This window comes from Chionomys nivalis, chromosome 12, assembly GCF_950005125.1.
Source record: "Chionomys nivalis chromosome 12, mChiNiv1.1, whole genome shotgun sequence".
NCBI lineage: Eukaryota > Metazoa > Chordata > Mammalia > Rodentia > Cricetidae > Chionomys > Chionomys nivalis.
In genome coordinates, this window is record NC_080097.1 from 36292916 (window position 1) to 36315807 (window position 22892).

General features: G+C 42.0%; 1 protein-coding gene across 3 annotated transcripts in view; it reads right to left on the minus strand.

Moving 5' to 3' along the window:
* Epsti1 (epithelial stromal interaction 1) overlaps positions 1-22892 on the minus strand; it is a 94538-nt gene that overhangs the window by 16090 nt on the left and 55556 nt on the right. Inside the window, exons 8-9 of one of the 3 annotated variants that reach the window (XM_057786388.1) lie at positions 12042-12074; positions 9836-9919 (exon numbers count right to left, since the gene is read on the minus strand). The exons of 1 other annotated variant lie outside the window; for it this stretch is intronic. In XM_057786388.1, the coding sequence (XP_057642371.1) occupies positions 9836-9919; positions 12042-12074 (117 nt within the window). The remainder of the gene's footprint in view (positions 1-9835; positions 9920-12041; positions 12075-22892) is intronic. One more of the 3 variants, XM_057786386.1, reaches the window with a different exon arrangement.

Sequence of the window (22892 nt, forward strand, 5' to 3'; positions counted from 1 at the left end):
GATTCGTTTATAGTCTTATACCATAGGACTAAGTGCCAGGATTTCCCAAATACCCGTCCTCTACCTTCAGGCAGACCAAGTTTTAATCCTATTTTAAAGACAGACAAAAGCAGAAGAAAGAAACTTACTAGGCTCAAGTCATAAGCCAGCCCTTGAGCTAAAGAGATTTTTCTGGTAGAAACTATTTGTCCCATCCTGACAAGCACATACCAATGAACAGTCCTGGCCATGACTAGTGTTTTAGAACCACCACATTTCCTGGTAAAAAGTCTAAAATAAACTAAAAATTCATACTGACTTTTTTTTTTAAATTTCATTCAAATGTCAGCACCAAAGGAAAACACTTTTTTCTTATATGTTATACTCTAAATTTAACGCCCATTGGTCTATAAAGCCTATTAGACCTTTCTCATTCTTACATTGCATTAGCAAGAGAAATTGGAGAGTTTCAAAATAATGACATACTCTCCATCCACTCAAAATTTTCCGTGAACCTAGCTGCCGATCTACTGCTGGGGCTCTCACTTTTTCACAATGATATAACGCCATCTATTTCTTTTAATGTTTTAATCACACCCCCATGGGGGACCAAACCCAGGGCCACTGACATGCTATGTGGGTGCTCAGCCCTTGAACACTATCCTACCCCTTTTTCTTTATGAGCTTAATATATACACAGCGCTTTAACACTTGGCTACTTATTAAGATCCTGTTTCAAAAAATAAGTCAGAGTATCAGAACTTGCCAGCTACAACATTTTTGCTAAAGATCTATAAGTATTTTGATAAAGATCTAGATTCTATGTAGAACACTTGCATGACATATCTGAGGTTCTGGGTGGAATCTCACTTAAAAATAAAGAAATAAATAGACTTTCTTTTTTTAACTTTTTGCTACAGTCCATTTATCTATTCTTTTGTTCTGGTAAACTTTAAAAAAAAGAATGTTTCTGTTTCTGTGGGCAAATGAGAATAAAGGACCAGATATAAACAATAAACAAAACTGCTGTAGAATTCATTATGGGAAAAAAAAATCCAAGAATGTAATCATAGCTACAAAAAAATCATATGAAAGAAAATAAATAAGAAAGAAGTAGTTCTGCCAGACATTAGGATGTGTCCTGAAACTTAGTAATTTAAATGACTCATGTCCGGCAAGAGACCCAAAGGCTGTGGAGATGTGGTTATGGTAGGCTTGGGCTAAGTCTGTCCTGGAGACAGTTGAGTGGAGGCTGGTAGACTGAGCAACTACTAAGAGAAAATTTAAAACTAGTTCCTCCAGTCAATAAACACACATACATTTTGCAGAGTCTAAAGTTCGAACGTAGAAGATGAAATCACAAACGTTTTCAAAGGAGGGATAGGTAAATTTATAAACGGCAAAGAGAACCATACAAGGAGAAATAAGTTCAACTGAAGAAAAATCCATAGCTCCCACTTTGACAAAATACCATAAACCTGCTTTGAAATAATCAAAATAGGAACAAGTCTTTGTGACACACATGAGCTAATTCGATGCGTTCCATTCATTCATTTGAACAGGATATCTGAGTGGCCTGTGGTGAGCTGGGCTCAGACAGATGTGACAGCTCTATAGTGGCTCACGAGACAGATGAGAGCCTTGCTCCATTACAGCTCCTATTCTAGAGGAAGGACACTTGGATCCAAGTGAGAACAATATGCAGCCCTGACCCTACACAGAGGATATTAAAGGTGACATGAGACACAGTGGCTTGGAGACTGTTTTAGGCTGAGGCCAGGAAAGCAACTAAAGACCTGAGTGAACCAGCAAGGCAGAGGGAACCACTACACAGAGAAGGTCGAAGGCTAAGAACAGAGTGGTGGTGCACAAAAAGGCTAGAAACATCTGTCAGTTCAATGCTATTCTCGTCTCCGCCTAGACAAATAGGAACCACAACAATGAGACAAAATGTTTCTATCATGTTAACAAAACTCAGAAAAGTCTGACAGACTACTGGGGACACCCAAACTCTGTAGGGGGCCAAAATTTAGTCTTTGGAGCACAATACAGCAATAATCACCAAGCAATAAAATGTACCACATCCTCTGAGGAGTGTTTCAAGATGAGTATGATATGGATATAGATGTTCACAGTTGTAGCCCACGCTGTAAATATTAAGGAAAAAATCTTAATGTCTATCAAGGAGGAACAATCAGTAAGTTGATCATCCACATAATGAAATTGTATGGAGCAGTTATAGGGAAGAAGTTATAACTGGGGGGCTGGAAGACACATTGACTGATAAAAAGCCAGAGTAGGGACTGGGCTGGATAAAGTCCTTACCACAGAAACTGGAGTTCAGATCTTCAGCGCTCACATAAAAGCTGAGTGGCCATGGTGGCCCACCTATAATCCCTGGGTCAGAAGATCCAGAATTCCCTGGTCACTGGTGGCTCCTGAGCTCAGTAAGAGACCCTACCTCAGATAATTAAAGTATGAAGTGATCACGAGAAGACATTCCCCATCAACCCCTGGCCTCCACATGAACACACACATGCATACACACACCTGCATTCATGTGTGTCTATACATACGAGAATGTGTATGCACATAGGCACACATATTATACATTCATTCATATATATACATACATACATATATACACATACACAAAATACGAAAATTAAAAAAAAATAAAAGCCTAGAGAAGCTTTCTTAGTATTCTTACATGTAAATAGAATCTATATACAAATAACTATTTCAACATTTTATTTGCATGAGCATTTTGCATACATGTATGTGTGTGTGTGTGTGTGTATGTGTATGCATGTGTACCAACCAAGTGTGCAGCCACCTGTAATGGCCAGAAAAAAAAAAAGGTGGTGGAGTCCCTGGAATTGGAGTTACACAGTTGTGAGTCACTTTGTGGGTAGTAGGAATTGAACCCACATCCTCTACAAGAACAACAAATGTTCTAATCTACAGAGCCATTTCTCCAGGGGCCCCATGTCAATGTTCACATGCTTGCATATGACATACATAAAACGTTTTGTAGAGCAATGGAAGAAAATGTTCATTGCCGTTGGTAGAAGACTTGAAGGGTAGATGGGTAGAGGGAGGAACCTTAGCACCTGATAGACTTTGCTTTTATAATCTGTACACACATGTATTATCTCTTTATACTATTTATGGGAATTTGTAACTCATGCAAAAGGCCACTTCTGCTTTTTTAAGTCTTTCTTTGTTTAAAGATACAGTTATAACTTTAATTAAAATTTATTAAAATAAGCAAATAAAAAGGTTCTAATAGGCACAGTTTTTAACATTTAGAGATAATAAAACAGGAAGTTGGTCTATTAGGGAGCTAGGAAGTACTAGCTACTAGGAAGCGAAGAAGTGCTAGACAAGAGGAGGGGAAGAGATGCATGCCATCCTCTTGCAGAGGCAAAGGATGGGGAGAGGAAAAAAGGAGCCAGTGGGAAGCAAGGAAAGGGATCTGATGAGGCATGGCCATGGAGAACATTGTTCCAGATGGCAGAAGGAGAGGGGCTGGCCACTGTGCTCGGGAATATTTTCTGATTATCAGGACAGTGTATTCCAAAGAGAGGCTGATTTTTCTTTGGTACCAAGAAAGATAATTTCAGCTAATTAATTTGTTCTGCTGAACTGACAGCCACCGAGGATGTGTCCGCAATGTCTCATAAGCATATTTGCGGTTCCTTTCCTTGGGTTCTCTCACGAAAGGGCAACATCTCGGTGAAAAAGTACAAGGAAGGTATTCTGGTTCCAGGGGCTGAGACTGTAACATGAAGAAAATCAAAATGCTGTGCTACCCAACACACCAGATGCTCGACCCTCATCCCACTAGGGGTGTGTGTGTTAAGTACCAGCCACTCCCCAGACACCTGCATTTGTGCAGATACAAGTTTAATGCAGTTCTTCCTGGAAGAAAAACAAAATTAAAATGGAAGGTGGGCCCAGAAGGAACCGTGAAATGAAGCAAAAAGAAATGCAGTGTTGAGCATAAGTTCCAACAATAACACAGAAATACAAAGCAAGAAAGACAAACAAGAGAAATGAATATTCAATTATAGGGACATTTCATTTGTATTTTAATAAATACAAATCAGAATCAGATCAGGAAAGTAAAACAGCCACACTGGCCATCCTTACAGACCAGGTAGCAATGATACAAACCTTTAATCCCAGTAGCCAGGCATAGAAACCAGGCAGTAGTGGCTCACGCCCTTAATCCCAGAACCAGAGAGGATTATAAAATGGGAGGAGACATCTCTTAAACTCAGTCTCATTCTGAAGTTTCCTGGAGGCAGGATCACCATTTTTGGACTGAGGTAGAGGTAAGAGCCAATGGCTGGCTGTTTGCTTTTCTGGTCTTCAGGTTGAACCCTATATCTGTTTCTGAGTTTTTATTAATCGTGTTACATTCAATGTTTAAAGTATATTCATCAAGGCTCTCTATGGAGGGAAGGCGCAGGGTGGGGTTGGGAATCTTCTCCAGACACTGAGAGCGCCAAAGGAAGAGGGTACTTCTGGGAAATGGTAAGACACCATCTTGAAACATCAAGAACAGAACCTGTAAGCAGCGACCCGGTGGGTGGCCACACCTGTATGTGAGGGACTGTCTGTGTTAGGAGGAGGTAGGGAGGACACTGTCCTGGAGAGCCTCGGCACAGCTCCAAACAGCAGTTCTGGGAGCCCAGCCTAACAGACGGAAGTAGAGCAGCGGGTGGTTCCTGCTAGAAGCAAAATCAGCCTTGAGCTTCCTTTCACTACAGGACCAGAGGAGCCCTGGTACCACATTCAAGGGTGTGCAAGGTTGCAGAACTTGAGAAGTGATGAGACAAGAGCAGAAGCCAGGCTCCAAAGCAACTCCCAGCACACTAATTGAAAACAAAAACAGGGAGGGCTTAAAATCATGTCCGATTCCGACTGTGGCGTTATAGACACGGTTCAGCCTGACTGCTTCATGTAAACACAAAAGCGCCATCGCCTTGGTGGGATGAACTTCTCCCAGGAGTGTTCTCTCAGCTCCACTAGGGGAAAAGCACAGTGGAAGGAGGAGGGCCGAGCCGGGACTGGAAATGACGGCTGCCTTTGAATGATTGCTAGAAAAGACTTTAAGGGAATGGAAGAGTCTAGGGTCTGGTTTTGAGGCTCCCTCCCAGAAGGGGTACCTCAACAGAGGACAGAGATGACCTTGGCCAGCAAGAATGTAGCGGAAAGGTTGAAAGGGTGCTGAAAAGGAGGCGCTCAACCAAATCGAAGGAAGTGAGCCCTGATGGGAGAAGCGGGATAGTCAAGGACGTTATACAGGGAGGTGGAACACTTACGGAAAAGTCATAGATTATACCTAAGTTCCCCCTTGACTAGTGCCTGTGAGCTCTGTCATTCAGTGTCAATATTAACAGAGCCCAGCTCCACCATCTTTGATTTCTATCTCTTACCCAGAAACAGTCCCCCCATCAACTGTCTTTCTTTCTTTTCTTTTCTTTTCTTTTCTTTTCTTTTCTTTTCTTTTTTTCTAGCTTTTCCTTTGCTGAAGGTTTGATTCACTGCAGAAAATGTAGAAACTTCAGAAAGTATAAAGGAAAACAAGTAATTACTCAGAAAACTCTCTGCCCAGAGACAAGCTCTTTTAACAAGCTGCTATATTTCTTCCTGATTAAACAGACAGATCACAGTCTCTCACCCTGGCTCACATTATGAAGCTTAGCATGTGTGAGGCCTTAGGGTCACCTCTCAACCTGCTTCCTCCCTTTTGATCTTGACAAAAATATCACGAGGCAAATAACAGCGCCATCGAACACTCAGACAAGCTGGGGCGAGGAAGCAATCCCTACAAAGTGCAGGAGCAGGAGGTAGGCTTAACAATCTGTCTGTACTCTATTTGAAATCTGTGTTTTTATTTTACCAAATATGAACATATTCCTGTCATTAAAATGCGCTGGTAAGTACCATATGGACTTACAGAAAAATCTTTCAGTCTTCTACCAGTGAACAAATTGTTTCAAATTTTCATTAATCATTAAAAATATAGTAAATGTGTGTACACTTCTTGTGGGCATCTCTGATTATTTTCTCAAAACAAATACCTATCTTTGCCAGGCATGGTTGTTAGGGGCTCATCATCCCAGCACTTGGTAGGTCGGAGGTGGGCGGAGATAACATGCTCAAGGCTAACCTGAGCAGTTACACACTCTGTCAAAAATAAATAAATACTATTTACAACTACTGCTTTTTTTTTTTAATTCGGTAGTGCCCACGGGCTTTTAAAGTTCTCCTGTCACTAGTAACAGCATCCTGCTTGTTCACACTGTATTATCATAGCTACTCTAAGTTCTTACCCCAGCAAACACATATATCAGTAGTCACATTTTTCTAAAGTTTCCGCGTTATTCTCAGAGTTGAGATCTAGAAATGAACTGTCAAAGTATTTTAAATGTTATTGAAATTAAACTCAAATTAACTTGGATACAGCTGTCGCTACTGCAATGTGGAGTTTTTCCGCTCAGGGGCAGCTACTGTCTCTGCTCTATTCAAATGGACTTTTATGGATAAAGGAAAGTTGGGCTTTGGGGTTTTGTTTGTTTACTTGCTTAGTTCAAGCTACCAAATGATTTTTTACACAGGTAAGTTCATGTGCTCCTTTTTATTTCACTATATTTTCTAATCAATTGTCACTAATATTTGTGAGAGCTCCCTGGATATATCTCTTATAACCACCTCTCTTATGGACTTCGCTCTGACTAATTTGCTTCAACAGACTCTCTTGGGCTGTGTGGGCGAGTTGCTCTCATCCATAAATATTAGCTTATTTCCAATAATTAGAAATGTTACTTTAAATTTTCATTTCTTGCCTTATCAAGTTGGCTAAAATAATTCTCAAGGCTTGTTCCATGTGATACTAACAGTTTTATATCAAATAGCTTGGAGGAATACTATGTCCAAATTTCCAGAATGATCTTGGTTTATATGGTAGGGATTATAAGAATCCTTATGTTACTCATTTCTGGTTTTTTGGTACTAATGATAGAATATTGGATTTTCGTTTGGAAGGTTATATGTGTGTTAGGAATATCCTTTTACTTATAGTTTATTAAGCTTTTATTTAATTGACAGAATTTAAGAATCTATCTTTTTTTTCCCTGTCACTTAAAAGATTCCTGAATATATTTTTTCTCAATAGTTTTCCTATAGCAGAAATAAAACATAACAAATTCTAACAGGTAGTTATCTTTGCATTTTTTAGAATGAACTACTTTGTCTTGGTAAATTACTGCTTGAGAGAAAAATTCTACTTTAATTTTCTTTTCAGTATTAAATCTTTACCTTTTTGAAACTTTTATATCTAAAAGGTTGGTGTTCTCTCTCTCTCTCTCTCTCTCTCTCTCTCTGTGTGTGTGTGTGTGTGTGTGTGTGTGTGAATATACACACGCTTACATGTACATGTTCTTAAACAATAGCTAAAAGAAAGCCTAAAATCTTTAGTCCTTTTCCTTCATCTGGAAAAGTTTCTGAGCATAATAAAAAAAATCTGCCCTGTAAAAAACTCCGAAGAATTTACTTCTAACGTTAAGCTTAGTCTGTTGGGGTCAGGAACTCCCAGAAAACTTGCTAGATCAAGGTATTTTCCTTTACCTTTGTGCAGTTTTTAGCTCTCTGTCATTTTACACTTTGCCAGAAAGTCATCAACTTCCTGTAGATTTTCAACTTATTAGCTTAGCCTTAGCTGCAGCAACAGAAGCTTAGTCCTCCCAAAGCTACATCCCTGGACCCCCAATTCCAGTGCTGTCTGCTTGTGTTTGTTTATTTAATCTCTTCCAAATCGTGCTCGCTGCAGATCCCTTCATCCCTACGACTTTATCACAGAATACATGGCTGGAGTTTCAGAACAGCTGCTTTGTCAAGTTTCTAATTATTAAGTTATTAATTTCTGTTCTTATCTTAATTACTTCCTTTAGTTTCATTTATTGTTTCTGCTGTAAATTCATAACTTTTCTTCTTTTTCTTTTTTTTTAAAGTATTAAATGGGTTTAACAGTTATAATTCTGTTCTCCGCATGCATTCCCCATAGATGCTGGCAGGACTACTTTTTATGGCTTCCATAACAATCTTGTCTACTAATTGCTTAAGTTCCTTCTGGTTTTCTTTGTCACCTTTTCACTTTCTAAATTAAACCAAAAAACCATAAAAAACTCAGGAAGTACAATCAACTTATCAGAGACGCTAGGAAAGGCCAACAAAGTAAAAGGACTGGGAAGTTATGTGGAGGACTACATGAGCAGGATACATTAGAACTGAGTTAGCTGTGCCTCCTAAGAGATAGGAAAATGCCACATAAACACTAAGAACAAGAAATATTGGATAAAATGCAGAAAGATAAAAAGGGAAATATACCCAAAAGATAATTAATGAGAACAGACAATTTCAAATCAGTAAGTAGTCCACATTGAAAGGCAGCCTCCCTTAGCCTCATTGGCCAGATCCACAGCTTACGTTTATGGTGAAAGACTGTCACCAACAAAGAGAATGGAAATCCCCAGAAAAGTGAGATGAACTAGGGATGAATCCTTGGCCTGGCATGGCCCCTCCATTTTCTGACCCACAGGGCAGGGAAAATAGGGTGGAATCCTCTAGACAAGCCAGGGATCCCGCAGAAGAATAGGCACCTGATCGGCACTGTGAAGGGACCACATTGCCGTTCTGTCTTCACGTCCGCTTCCCTATTGTACTGGTTACCACACTGTCCTGAATGCCTATAAAATGAAACGCATGCTGCTTGCTTCTCTGCCTCCTTCGAATTCCCTATCTGTGCCACCATCAGAGCCCGCCTATCACAAGCATGTTTGACCACCAGGTCACAGCACTGAAGAGTTTTAGTTCCCAGACTAGATCCTTTAAGTTGTGAAACTTCCGAAGTTAGGAGGGTCTGCATTTGTCTCACTGATTTCTGTTGCCGAAAGCATATAGAATGTTTTGCATCTGTACACACACGTGTACAGATATGTAAAACAGTTTCATAATGCCTGCTGCATTCAAAGCATGGAAATCTTTTCTGGGTGTCATTTGTGATTTTATTTACCCTTGGCTAAAATGTGGGTCACTTGTGTTTTGTGTTCACGTGTGTTCATCTTCTCTGTGAACGGCCAGCACTAACTGTAGCCAACACAGTTGTAGGCCCATATTTCTGTACGGCACAAGAGCCATAAGCCCGGTCTGAGGTGGTCACGAACTCTGCAGACAAGCTGTCTCTGTTTAACAAGAGCCAGAATGTACTGCTCCTAGTTTCTTTTGTTATAAATGTAGATTACCTGAGAAGAGATGTTGGCTGAAGATGATGACTTAAGAGTTAGGAGTTTTGGTGCTTCCTCCTTTGTAATTTGGAGGATGTCTTATAGAGATGCTAATTCATGGCCTATGTGACAGCTAGCAGACAGGTAGATGCAGACGTGACTTGAGCCCATTCATCTGGTTGCCTAGGAGACAGCCTAATGTGTTTTCCCGCTTAATCGATGTAATGATATATAAGGTGTTTGGATAATAAAGGAGAGATCTTGCCCTTCCATGATGACCATGTAAGCTGTGTCAGCTTATTCCTTGCGACTCCGTTCCAGTCCAGTTAGGGAATCTGTGTTGGACCCACACGGGCTCCAACACACAGTACAATCCACTGCAGGACAACATACGTAAAACTTTGGCTGGAAGAAGCCACCTCTATAGGAAAAATCCATAATTCATCTTTTGTTTGCAATGTGTTGTCAAATTTTTCCAAAATCTTTTGAAGAATCTAAACATGTCTGTTCACCAGGCCTTCAAAAGCACCTGGTTCGAAGCAATCTGCACCAACAAATACCTGCTGATGTTGGCCATCCCTCATCTTTGGCAACTTTTGGTTCTCTTCTTTCCACAGAGAATCCTTGTTTGTGTGTCTACTGGCCTGTAAAGGTACAAGCAGAGAATCATCAAATCAGTGCATCTATCTTCCTACCAAGGGACCGCTGTTAATAACTCAGCCTCCGTGTAGAACGTACACTAAGCTTCCCATACACACTTGCTTACTGAGTGATTTATGAACCACATCTGAAGACATCCCCTGGGAAATATAAAAAAAGAAGGCCAGTGTAAGCAAAATCATCCAGCACATTTTAAAGGATGATTTAAATGTTTGCTTAATTAAGCTGTAAAATTTCTCCTCGGAGATAACTGACATAATTCATCCCTGCTGGTGGAAAGCTAAAAGATATTTTCAAGATTATTCTGACTGACTGATTGGTCCCCCTCACAGACCAGCAGTAATGGCACTGGTTTTCCAATCACTGCCATAGCCACTGCTCATTTGCGGTATCCTATTAAACTGTCAATTGGTGATGGATAACATATAACTCCAAAGATGTATTTCTCTCTGAGCCTTTATCTGAACCTGACACACAGTTCTATTCCCGAGAGGAGGCGAGGAAAAGCCTTTTCTGGACCACAGGAGTTTGAAGAGAGCCAGTCCCTTCAACAGAATGTCCTGCTGTCCTTCTAACTCACCATCATAGCCCAAACACACCGGCCTACTGACCGACTATTATGAAATGCGTGAGATTTCAAGTAGCAACGATTCCTGACTTATGATGGGTCACTTGCAAGGTTTATTTTTTCCCAACTTTATGGTTGTGCAAAAGTAATGTGCATGCATTTTGGGTCTTCTCTCAGGCTGGTGATGTGCAGTAACATGTTAGCTCTGGATGCCTGGTGGTGGGAGCAAGCCACACATCCGGTCAGCTGTGCAATCAGGAAGATAAACAACCGAGTCTCCACAGCCTGCGATGATGCTAAGCCAGGGTGTTCACTGGGTTAGATACATTGCATACATTCCGACTTGCAATCTTGTCAAATTATGATCGGTTTATCTGGGTGTAGACCCCATCATGAGCCCAGGTTTATCTATATTCTGTTCAAGCGCTATGAACTTTTTCTACTTCAACACTGAACTTGTAGTCCTAGCCTGCAAAAGGCGGGAAGCAAACCTAATAACCTAGTGCCCCAGAAACTCCACTGCTCTCATAAAACTCCCAGCAGCAGCGTGTGAGGAAGCCATATATTTCAGGCCTCATTCTCTGGACTAGTAATCTGACTAGCCCACATAGGCTGGTTCCCCCTGTTCCCATACTATAATTTTTCTCAAGTACTTCTTAGATCATCCCCCCATTCTTTTTTTTTTTTTTGAAGGAAAGAAATTTTTTTTATTAAAACAATCTTTTCTTTTATTCTACGTACAAATTCCAATTTACCCTCCCTCCCCTCCTCCAGCTCCTCCTACCTTCTCCCTCACCCCACCCCTACCCACTCCTCAGAGAGTGTATGGCCTCTCATGGGGAGTCAACAGAGTATGTCACGTCACATTTGAGGTGACCACCCCCGTCCCTGCCCTTTATCTAGGCTGAGCAAGGTATCACTCTACAGGGAATGGGTTAAACAAACAAACAAAACAGTTCATGCACCCAGACCCAAAAAGAAGATCATGGGATGTACTCACTCATAATTGGTTTCTAGCCATGGATAGGGGCCACTGAGTCTATAATTTGTGATCCTAAAGAAGCTAAACAAGAGGGTAAACCCAAGGAAAAACATATAGATATCCTCCCCCCATTCTTATAACCATAAAAATGCATCTACCAGCAAGAACCACTCTCCAAGGAGGGGGAGAAAAACTTCTCAGTTCACATCATGCAGAAGAAGCAATGAGACTAGTGGAGCTCCGTGTGTCCAGAAACCCCTCGTATACCCAAAGCCTGCTTCTGTCACACAAGCAACTTACACACCAGGACTTTCTCTTATCTCTGTCCCCAAACAATGGAGCTGTGATATGTCACAGCAGGTGGGGAGTGGCTCTCTCATGCCCTTTCCTTTTATATTAGAGAAAGCTAATCTTAATCACAAATATCCTATGTCAGACCCAGGGAGTAAGGAAGAATCTTGAGGTCTCATATAAAAGCCTATGATAACTGAAGGAGTCACATGGTACCTTAGCTACAGAGAGCTCAAAGTTACTTGACACCCTAATTCATGCTTACCCCACTGGGATCTCTAGGCAGGACTGGAAGTTTCTGTTCAAAGAAATACAGGGGAAAGTATGCTTTATTTTATATGTTTTTTTCTTAGTTCTTAATACTAGCCAAGTCTAAAATCACTGCATCCAATAATTTTGTAGCATTAAATATTCACTTGATGTAATAATTGACACTAAAGTTTTGTCACTAAGCCAAAGCCTACTTTTATCCATTTTTTCTCAATTTTATCCATTTTTTCTCAAAGCTGTACTTACAATGTATTTGTTCATAAACAATACCTGAACCTCCTATGTGCAAGTTTTAGGTCAAAACAAGATGACAGACTTCAGACTTTAATAACCTTGTGTGGAAGTCAGAGACAATGATTACAGTACCAATACATGATAACAGATGAGGGTAGAAAAGATAACATTTAATCAACTAGTGTCAAAGACACCTTCTCTGACTGGGTGATGCTAAGCTGTATTTCAGAGAGTCAATAAGAAACTGATTAAGAAAGGAGAATATTTTTGGTTGTGAGCCTAGTCTATAATGGCTGAGCCTTCTCTGATGTCCATGCTTCTTGTTGTCATTGAGGTGCCATGCTGATTTCAGGGGTCTGGGCAATCACCTGGAGCCATGTTGCTGTTCAAGGGCCATGCTGCCACTAGGGATGTGCCAATCTAAGTGACCTGCACTGCCACTTGGGGCAATGGTGACATCCAGGCCCAGCTGCTGCCGAAGACCACGTCTGGGTCTGTTCACGGTCCTACCACAGCTGTGGTCTGTGCTGAAGTCTGAGTCCTGTATTGCCACGAAAGGTTGCACGGAAGCTCGGGGTTGGGACAGCAACCTGAAGCCTTGGTGGTGTCTGGGGGCCACACTGTCACCAGAGCCACCCTGATCTGAGTGGCCAGTGTTTCCACCAGGAGCCAGGACGTCACCCAGGCCCGAGCTGCTGCCAAAAGCCATGTCTGGGTCTGTGTTGATGTCTGTGGCCTGTGTCACCTCAAGGGGCCATAGGAACCAAAAATCAGAGGGACATGCTGCACCAATCCGCCCTTCACTGGCCCTGGGAAAGCCGGTCCTGTCTCTTCTTAGACAAGAGAGCTAGCTGGCACTGACCCTCAAGGGAGAGCTGGCTCCTGCACTTGGGAGAGAAGGCCCCACCCCCCACCACAGGTGAGGGAGAACTAACCCTGATGGCACGGGCATAGGGGAGCTGGCTCTGCCCCTTACCTGAGGCTCCAGTAGACAGACTGAACATCTCAGTTACCACCCATGCCCACAGCCGGGTCTTGGGTTGACCCAGGCTAATATCTAACGCATCTAGAACCTGCTGGAGCTCAAGGAGGGACTGGTACTGTGGAATAATACCTACAGGATCTCCATGACTCTGGGCGGCCACAGGATATCCCAGAAGAGTTTCAGTGAGGACCCAGGGATGACGGTGTGCCAGAAACCATAGGCCTTGAACCAGACCAGTGACTCACTGCAGTGAACGTTTGCTAGTAAAGCTGATTAGACAAAAGTGTCTACTGTGTGACAGACCACTCCTAATGCCACCAGGATGAATGACCAGGTGTTGGAGAGGCAGGAAAGAAGGAGAAGTAGAGAGGTTTTTTTGAGGTTTTGTTTGTTTGTTTGTTTGTTTTGTTCTTGTTTGTTTGATTGAGTGAGTGATTGATTGATTGTCCTGTTTTTGACTGATGTTTTTAAATTTTTCTTTTGAGGGGTCACTGCAGGGGTGAGGAGAGGTTATGAGTGGAATGGGAGGTGAGTGGAATTAGGGTGCATGATGTGAGATTCCCAAAGAATCAATAAAGAAATTGTGCTAAATTTTAAAAAAAGAAAAGAAAATCAGAGGAATAAAAAGGAAAATTACACCATATGAACAAATGGGTCGTCTTCATCAAAGCCTGAGTCTTCAAGGCTCAGGGATCTATGTGGAAAAGGAGACAGAAAGATTGCAAGAGTGGGAGGTGGTGGATGATCCCAAGGAAACTGTGTCTGCCAGACACAACAGAGCTAAGGCACCTTTGAACTCACAGAGACCATGACAGCTCACACAAGACCCACACAGGTTCACACCAGACAAAATCCCAGCACACAGATGGACGTGAACACTGGGTCTGCCCTACCGAAGAAGCTATTTGCAGTGAACACCTGACGGGAGAGGAAAAAAATCTGTTTTCTCCAACAGAGTGTCGCTGGGTATGTTAGCCACACTTCAGTTCAGGCCTTATGCCCAGGAGTCATTGGTCAACACAGATGAGTGTCAAGGGGGTTTTTTGTGGTGGTTTTGTTTTATTTTTGCAAATTTTTCATCTTATTGGATCTTTTGTTTGTTTTGATTTCCCCTTTTTTAAAGGCCTTTTCTTTCTTCTTTTTTTTTTTTTTTTTGAGAGAGAGAGAACATGAGTTAGGTGAGTAGGAAGATATGAGGAACTGGGAGATGTTGGGAGAGGAAAAAAACATCAAAAGTTACTTCACAAAAGAAACATTTAAATAAAAAAAATTTTTTTAAAGAGTTGGTAGTGCTCCCAGGCCAAATCAGCCCAGAGAGGTATGTCAGAGTACAGAAATCTGCTGTTTCATGATTCTAGACACAATAATAATTCCAAAATCAAGGTTATTCCTGACAGCTGTGAGGAAGGGATTTATCTGTCACATCTCTCCTGTCTCGCTTGCAGGGTCATTGTCACCTTGTCTCCCTGTGCCTCCTGTCTGGCTTGCAAGGTCATATTCACCCCTGTCTTCTTGTGCCTTCTGTCTGGTTTTCAAGGTCATAGTCACCACTATCCCTGTGCCTTCTGTCTGGGTTTCAGGGGTCATATTCACCCTGTCTTTTCCCACCACTTCCTTCTGCATGTAACTCTCTCACTTTCGTGTTGAATTTCATATTGATCACCTCTGTGAAGCTCCTGTCCCCAGATCAGCTCACATTCTAAAATGGTTGGGCTTAGGTTTCAGCATATAAACCCTGAGAGCCCCACTTCATCCCAAGATAAATTTTCATGTCAGATTATGGAGTAAAGATGTTTGTACTTTTAGATATTTTTCTCTCAAAGATTACCCTGGAAAGAAAGCAATATAAAACAAACTATTTTCAAAAATCAAGAGAAGTTGTGTCTGGAGAGATGCCTGAGTGGTTAAGAGCACTGGCGCTAATGGACCAGCCTGACTCCATCTTAAGATTAAAAGTCATGTTGTTACAAGGTCAAAATCAGTCCATTTCTCTTTTCTGTAAAATTTGGGTTTGACCATGTTATGAGCCATCTTCTGGAATCTGACATGAAATCTGACACCTTATTCCATGACCTTCACCCTGATAAGATGTTCTGCCAAATAATTTTGAGATGTGCTGCCAAGTTCTTACATGAGCAAGACCCCCAAGAACCCCCTAGCCTTGCAGTTCTTTGGGTTATGATAGCCAAGCACCACTTTATTCCTGTGTTCAACACTATTTTCCTAAACCCTACTTTAGGGAAATAGCCCTGTCTGACAGAAAATAAAGCTCGCTTAATTTAACCAAAGAATTTGGCTGCTGGTCTTTACTCTCTTTTAGAGGGAGAGAGCATAAATTGAAGGAGGAAATGAGGAAGAGGAGGAACAAGAGAAAAAGGGGAAGAGGACATCAGGGGCCAGCCACCCAGCCACCCAACCACCCTGCCACCCAGCCACCTAGCCACCCAGTCACCCAGCCACCCAACCACCCAGTCACCCAGCCATCCAGCCACCCCACCACCCAGCCACCCAGCCACCTAGCCACCCCGCCAGTCACAAAATGAAAGATATACAGAGGGAAAGCCCAGAGGCATAGTAATCGGGATAATTTAAGTCAGGAAAAGGTGACAAGAAACAAGTCAAGCTAAGACCAAACATACATAAGTAAGAATAAGCCCCATGTGTGTTTATTTGGGAGCTGGGTGGTTGGCCACCCAAAGAAGACAAAGAGGAAAACATCACACAACACCCCTCTGTTTTCTTTTCTTCAGAGCTGCATGCAGACATAGTAAATGAATGCACCAGCTATTTGGGAAACCAGATGGGTCACAGGAAGATGAAAGAAAGAAATTACTAGAAAGTCCAAATAGCTGTTTGCCCCATCTGCCTGCCCTTGCTCTGAAAATTCTAGTGCCAAATCTCTTAACCCTAACAGAAAATTCAAAGTGTCCTCTCTGGGAGAAACGAGAGCAGATGCACGCACCAAGCACAGAAGACAGAAATGGTGAACAGGAAAAGGCTGCACAGGACCCTGTATGCTGATGCCCTTCATTAGGTTTCTCGCCTTCCTCCTGCACCGTTGCCACCCCAGTGAAGATGGTGGAGTATTCTTTTCAAAGTATTGGAAACAGATTCCTAGAAAGTGAGAAAGATTTCCCTTCTCCACAAAAACAACCAAATCTGCAAAACATTTAGAGGATAAAGTCAAGAAAAAAGTGTCAGTAGGCAGGAGTTAAAAGTACTGGAATATAAATTCAAGGAGAAAAAAAATGTTTAAAAAGAAGTTAGAAAATAAATCCAGGTGGCCTGGGATTAGAGAAATAGGAATTCTATAAAAAGAAAATGAAGAGAAAGGAATAAGAAGAAAATAACACCAGGAAGTTATCTGGGACCAGAAATGAGTTTCCAAACTGAAAACAAATTAACAAAAACCCCGCATACTCAGACCCACCACTCCAGAGTATCAGGAGGAGGAAGGAGGATGCTAAGCTATTCCCAGGGAAAGCAGGTTTACAAAGCTCCTATAAGAATGAAAATCCAGATGCCCATGAATTTCTCAGGAGCAAGGACAGAGCAGGACCATCAAAACTCAGACGCAAACTAAGTGGGGCGGAGAGGGCGGGATATAAAATTAGCTCCAACACAGAAGGACCTGAACACACTTGTCTTCCCTGTATCTTCTGCAGTGAAACTATTAGATGAGATATTACATCGTAACCAAGGAACAAAGCGTGAAAACATAAGCCAAGGGGGTCCAGAGGTCAGAGAACTCCCGGTACCATAGCAATAAAGGCGATTCCCAAGACATCCTCAGAGAGCCCTTCTCCACCACACCTGTACTTCACGGCTGCCTTGGGTGCTTTGAAAACACTTCGGTCCAGGTCACATTGCAGTTGGATCTCTGGGGGTGTGACCTAGGCATGGACAAGTTGTAAAGCTCCCCCGGATGAGTTCACTGGGCAGAGGAGGCTTTGACCCATTGTGCTAAAGGAAAGTTCCAGAAGAACCCCTGTGTTGTGGAGTAGAAAAAGAAGCTGCATTCAGAGCAGGAGTGAGGAGGCATCTGAATGGGGAGGACAGAACTGAGGAGCTAGCTGACAGTCACAAAATGGAAACTATGTGGAACCTTTAATCAAGAAGCATTGGGTGGGACAGCTGGAGAGGCTAGCGATGGTTCCTTTTGAACATTTGATAAAGAAAATGCAAAAATAAAATAGAGTCTTCTCAAGTGTTTACAAGTTGCCAAAGACAGAAAATGCAACCAGAGAGCACTAACTGGCTGGGCAGCCAGAGTAATCATTACATAGACAGAAGGAACAGCAAACAGCAGGGATCTTGAGGTGGGAGTTAGTGAGCTCACACTAGCATGAGTCAGCTGTTTTTGTGGGTATCTCCATCATGGTTTTAATCCCTTTGCTCATAATACTACTCCTCCCTCTCTAGGACTAATATCTCAGAAAGAAAGGATTTCTGCCCCCCACCTTAACCCCAACAATGCGTACTTACTAGAGAGAGTGACACCATCTAAGTGGAAATAAATTCTGCAGATGTCTTTTGCCTGGAGTCCTAAACCTCCAAGAGCTTTATTCTAACACACAAAGGAATTTTCCTGCAGCCTCTTTTCATCCATATAATTACATCGAATTTATAAAATCCCTATCTCCCAATGGTGGATATGTATTTGAAATTAGAAAGGTGTGTAAGGACTCCTGGGGAGCTAATCCATACCCTGCACTGAGAATTGAGAATTTCCTTTTTCAACCTAGATATTTGGAATCATCTTTGTAAACCTATGCAGGGTACCTCTGTCCAATTCCCCCCCCTGTCTCTCTCTCTCTCTTTTTCTCTCTTTTCTCATATGTGTGTGTGTGTGTGTGTGTGTGTGTGTATTTAATTAGCTTATGAAGGGCTATAAGACCCCTTCCTTAGCTGAGGAGCTATTGGCAGTTGATACCTGGTAGGGAAGGGAGAGTCACGTTTCCCAGGGAATGGGACCTCTGGCAGATGACCTGTTTCTAAACTTATGGGCAGCGCTTAATAAACTCAGTTGGGCAATGGAGAGAGTGAGAAACTTTGGAGCCCTCAGTCCTTTGATGTCTTCATCAAAATCCTCCCCTCTGTGTGGATCTATGTGGAAGAGGAGATTTTTAAGAGTCGGAGGTGGTGGATGCCTCCAAGGGAACGGTACCAAACAGGCATCGATGCACACATGAACTCGCAGAGACTGTGATGAGAATACACAAGACCTATAGAGGTTTCTCCCAGAGCAAAGAGGGGGAAATGGACACAAAGCCCCATCCCTAACCAGGAAATGTATCTTCTGGGAAAGGAGTGCCATTCGGTATATCAGCCACATTCCAGATCTACTCCCAGGAAAAGCTGGCCAATGATGAAAAGATTCCATGTTTTCTGTTTGCTTTTTTTGTTGTTGTTTAGTTTTATTATTTTTGTTTGTTTTGTTTTTGTCTTATTGGTTTTTTTTCAGTGTTTGTTTTGATTTTGTTGTTGGTTTTATTTTCATTTTGAAGAGAGAAAGAACATGAACTTGGGTGGGGAGAATCTGGGAGGAGTTGGGGAACGGGAAAGATTATCAAAATACATTGCATGAAAAAAATTTAGTAAAACATATTAAACAAATAAAAAGAGGCATAAAGTTGGGAGATGTGTTGGAGGAGCCAGGGCAAGTTGAAGTGGGGAGAGCAGGGTAGATATGATCAAGATATATTTACTATACATATGAAATGTGATGTTTTTAGTTTTAAAACAATCTTATTTTACATACCAATCGCAGTTTCCTCTCCCTCCCGTCCTCCCACTCTTCCCCATCTTCTCCCCCCCTCATTCCCATCCACTCCTCAGAGATGGGGAGTCAACAACGTCTATCATATCACTTGAGGCAGGACCAGGGCCCTCTCCCTTGTATCTAGGCTGAGCAAGGTGTCCCTACATAGGGAATGGTCTCCAAAGAGCCAGTTCGTGCGCTAGAGATCAATACTGGCTCCATTGCCAGTGGCCCCACAAACTGCCTAAGTCACACAACTGTCACCCACATTCAGAGGGTCTAGTTCCATCTTACGCTGGTTCCCTAGCTGTCAGTCTAGGGTCAGTGAGCTCCCACTAGCTCAAGTCAGCTGTTTTTGTGGGTATCCCCACCACGATCTTGGCCCCTTTGCTCCTAATATCCTTGCTCCCTCTCTATGACTGGACTCCAGGAGTTAGGCTCAGTGCTTAGGTGTGGATCTCTGCATCTGCTTCCATCAGATGCTGGATGAAGGTTCTATGATGACAATTAAGGTACTCATCAATCTCATTACCAGGAAGGGCAGTTTAGACACCCTCTCCACTATTGCTTAGATTCTGAGCTGGGCTTGTCATTGTAGTTTCCTGGGAGTTTCCCTTGTGCCTGGTTTCTTGCTAACCCTACAATGGCTTCCTCTTTGATGGTATCTCTTTCCTTGCTCTCCCTCTCTGTCCTTTACCCAACTCAATTTTCTTGATACCTAATGTTCTTCCTGTTCCTCTTCTTCCCTTCCCACTCACTCTGCTACCACCCTCCCTCCACACTGCCATTTACTAAGGAGATCTTGTCTACTTCCCCTTTCCTGGGGGATCTATGTATGTTTCTCTTCGGGTTCTCCTTGTTTCCTGTCTTCTTTGTGGTTGTAAACTATAAGCTGACTATCCTTTGTTTTATGTCTAATATCCACTTATGAGTGAATACATATCATGTTTGTATTTCTGTGTCTGGGTTACCTTACTCAGAAGCAAACATCCATTTGCCTGCACATTTTAAGATGTCATTGTTTTTTACTGCTGAGTAGTATTTCATTAGGTAAATTTCCATTCTTTTTCCATTCTTCAGTTGAGGAGTATCTTGACTGTTTTCAGGTTTTGGCTGTTACGAATAATGCTGCTATGAACATAGTTGAGAAATTTTCTTTGTGGTATGGGTCTGTATCCTTTGGGTATATGCCCAAGAGTGGCATTGCTGGGTCTTGAGGTAGACTGATTCCCAGTTTTTTTGAGAAATCACTATATTGATTTCCTAAGTAGCTGTACAAGTTTGCACTCCCACCAGCAATGGAAGAGTGTTTCCCTTACTCCACATCCTCTCCAGCATAAGCTGTCATCAGTGGTTTTGATCTTAGCCATTCTGACTGGTATAAGATGGAATGTCAGAGTTGTTTTGATTTGCATTTCTCTGATGGCTAAGGATATTGGGCAGTTCCTTAAGTGACTTTCAGCCATTAGAGATTTCTCTATTGAGAATTCTCTGTTTAGATCTGTACCTCATTTTTTATTGGATTATTTGGTATTTTGATATCTGGTTTATTGAGTTCTTTGTATATTTTGAAGATCAGGCCTTTGTCCAAAGTAGAGTTGGTAAAGATATTTTCACCATTCTGTAGGTTGCCATTTTGTCTTATTGACTGTGTCCTTTGCCTTACAGAAACTTCTCAGTTTCAGGAGGTCCCATTTATTAATTATTGATCTCAGCGTCTGTGCTACTGGTGCTATATACAGGAAGTAGTCTCCTGTACCAATACGTTCAAGGCTACTTCCAACTTTCTCTTCTAGGAAGTTCAGTGTGACTGGATTTATGTTGAGGTTTTTGATCCATTGGAACTTGAGTTTTGCGCATGGGAATCTATTTTCATTTTTCTACATGTCAACATCCTGTTATGCCAGCACATTTGTTGACATTTTCTTTTATCCCATTGTATATTTTTAGCTTCTTTGTTAAAAATCAGGTGTTCCTAGGTGTGTGAATTAATATCAGGGTCTTTGATTCGATTCCATTAGTCAACCTGTCTGTTTTTTATGCCAATATCAAGCTGTTTTCATTACTATAACTCTATAGTAGAGCTTGAAGTCAGGAATGGTGATGCCTCTGGAAGTTTCTTTCTTGTACAGGATTGTTTTGGCTATCCTGGGTTTTTTGGTTTTCCATATGAAGTTGAGTATTGTTCTTTCAAGGTCTATGGAATGTTATTTTTTTAAATGTAGGAGGAAAAAATTTCACAAAAGTTGCTTTGAAGAGTATAATAAAATTAGGAAACAGAAAAACAATAAATTCTTAGAGCTCTCCATACACATATAGAGGAGAGGGACGCATCACTAACAGTCTGAACATGGACTGGGTATTCTCTTAACAGAGAATAAATGTTTTCCACAGAAATGCAATGTACATATTTGACTTTCCTAAAGCATTAGGAATGGCTGCACAGAGCCTTCTCAGAATCCTATGCATATGGATTAGACGGAAGGAGAAGAGCACACTACGGGTAAAAACTCAGTTAAGTATATCGAACACTGACAACTTATTAATAGTTTGACGTCAAAATTGAGTAACTCTTGCATGTCGCTCAGGAGGAGCCTTCCTGCAGCTGATCCTGCTCCATATTTTCTATTGATAGCTCGAGGGCTGTGCTACATGTGCACTAATCAATCCACAGAATATGCAGCTTGGAGAGACACGGCCGATGCGTTATAGACGGCACTATTAAAATTCAGGATGGTCTTGTGGAATCCAAGAAATGACTTGAAATCAATAGAGCAAGCAGACACAGTCCTGCTGGTGTTTCATGCCACGGGACCCCAAAGCTCCCAACTGGAAAGGCAAGATATGCTGGCAAGCAAAACCCTAAGTGTTCTGATTCAATCTCTCCTCAGTCCCTCACAGCTACAAGGCTATCCAGACATGCTCAGGACTTGCTGTTCACACATAATTTAAGCCTGTGACCTGCAGGTTTTCAATTCTCTCCTTCAAGGCCCCTCAGTGAGGGTGGTGAGATGATGGATCTGGGGTGACCCGATTGTAGAGCTTACTCTGACAGGTTTAGAGCGTACAACACCATATCAGAAACAGAGAAAAAATAAAACAGAATACTTACAGGATGAGAAGCAAGAGTGATTTTTTCCCCCGAGAGCAGCATCGTGTTTTCCCCCAGTAAGTGAGCAACAACCAAGTCTGGCCACTTTTACCTTCCGAAAGGTTTTCAACCCCCCCCCACCACCACCACCACCACCACCACATCCTATATCACTACCAGAACCAGAGTCCTAAAGGCTCTTTGCTCTCAATTCTTTTGCATCTGTCCTTTATACCATTGTTGGTGTAGTCCCAGGAAAATACAGGAGATCTTGACTCTTCCTTGTTTACAGAATATTAGGCCCATCAGTCCCCGCAGGTCTCCAACTTGACCCACGACTGTTCTAGGTGGCTATTCTACCAGGAGCTTCCCCAGTTTCCTGTGGGGTGCATTTCTAGTTGACTCATTGTCTAGGTCAGCGATTCTCTACCTGTGGACTGTGACCCCTTTAGGGGTGTTAAATGATACTTTCACAGGACCATTGGAAATATCCAATATTTACACTATGCTTCACAAAGGAGCAAAGTTATAGTTATGAAGTAGCAACAAAAATAAGTTTATGCTTGGGGTCACCACAACATGAGGAACTGTATTAAAGGGTTGCAGCATTTCGGAAGGCTGAGAATCACTGGTCTAGGGATGTTACTAGCATTTGGGGGGTCGGAGATGTTCCACAAACTGGACCATAATCTGCCCACCCAGTTTGCCACTGATTGCTCATTAGAGTAAAGCTCCTTGGGGCCCTACTGACTTCTCGAGCCTCCTGGTTTACTTC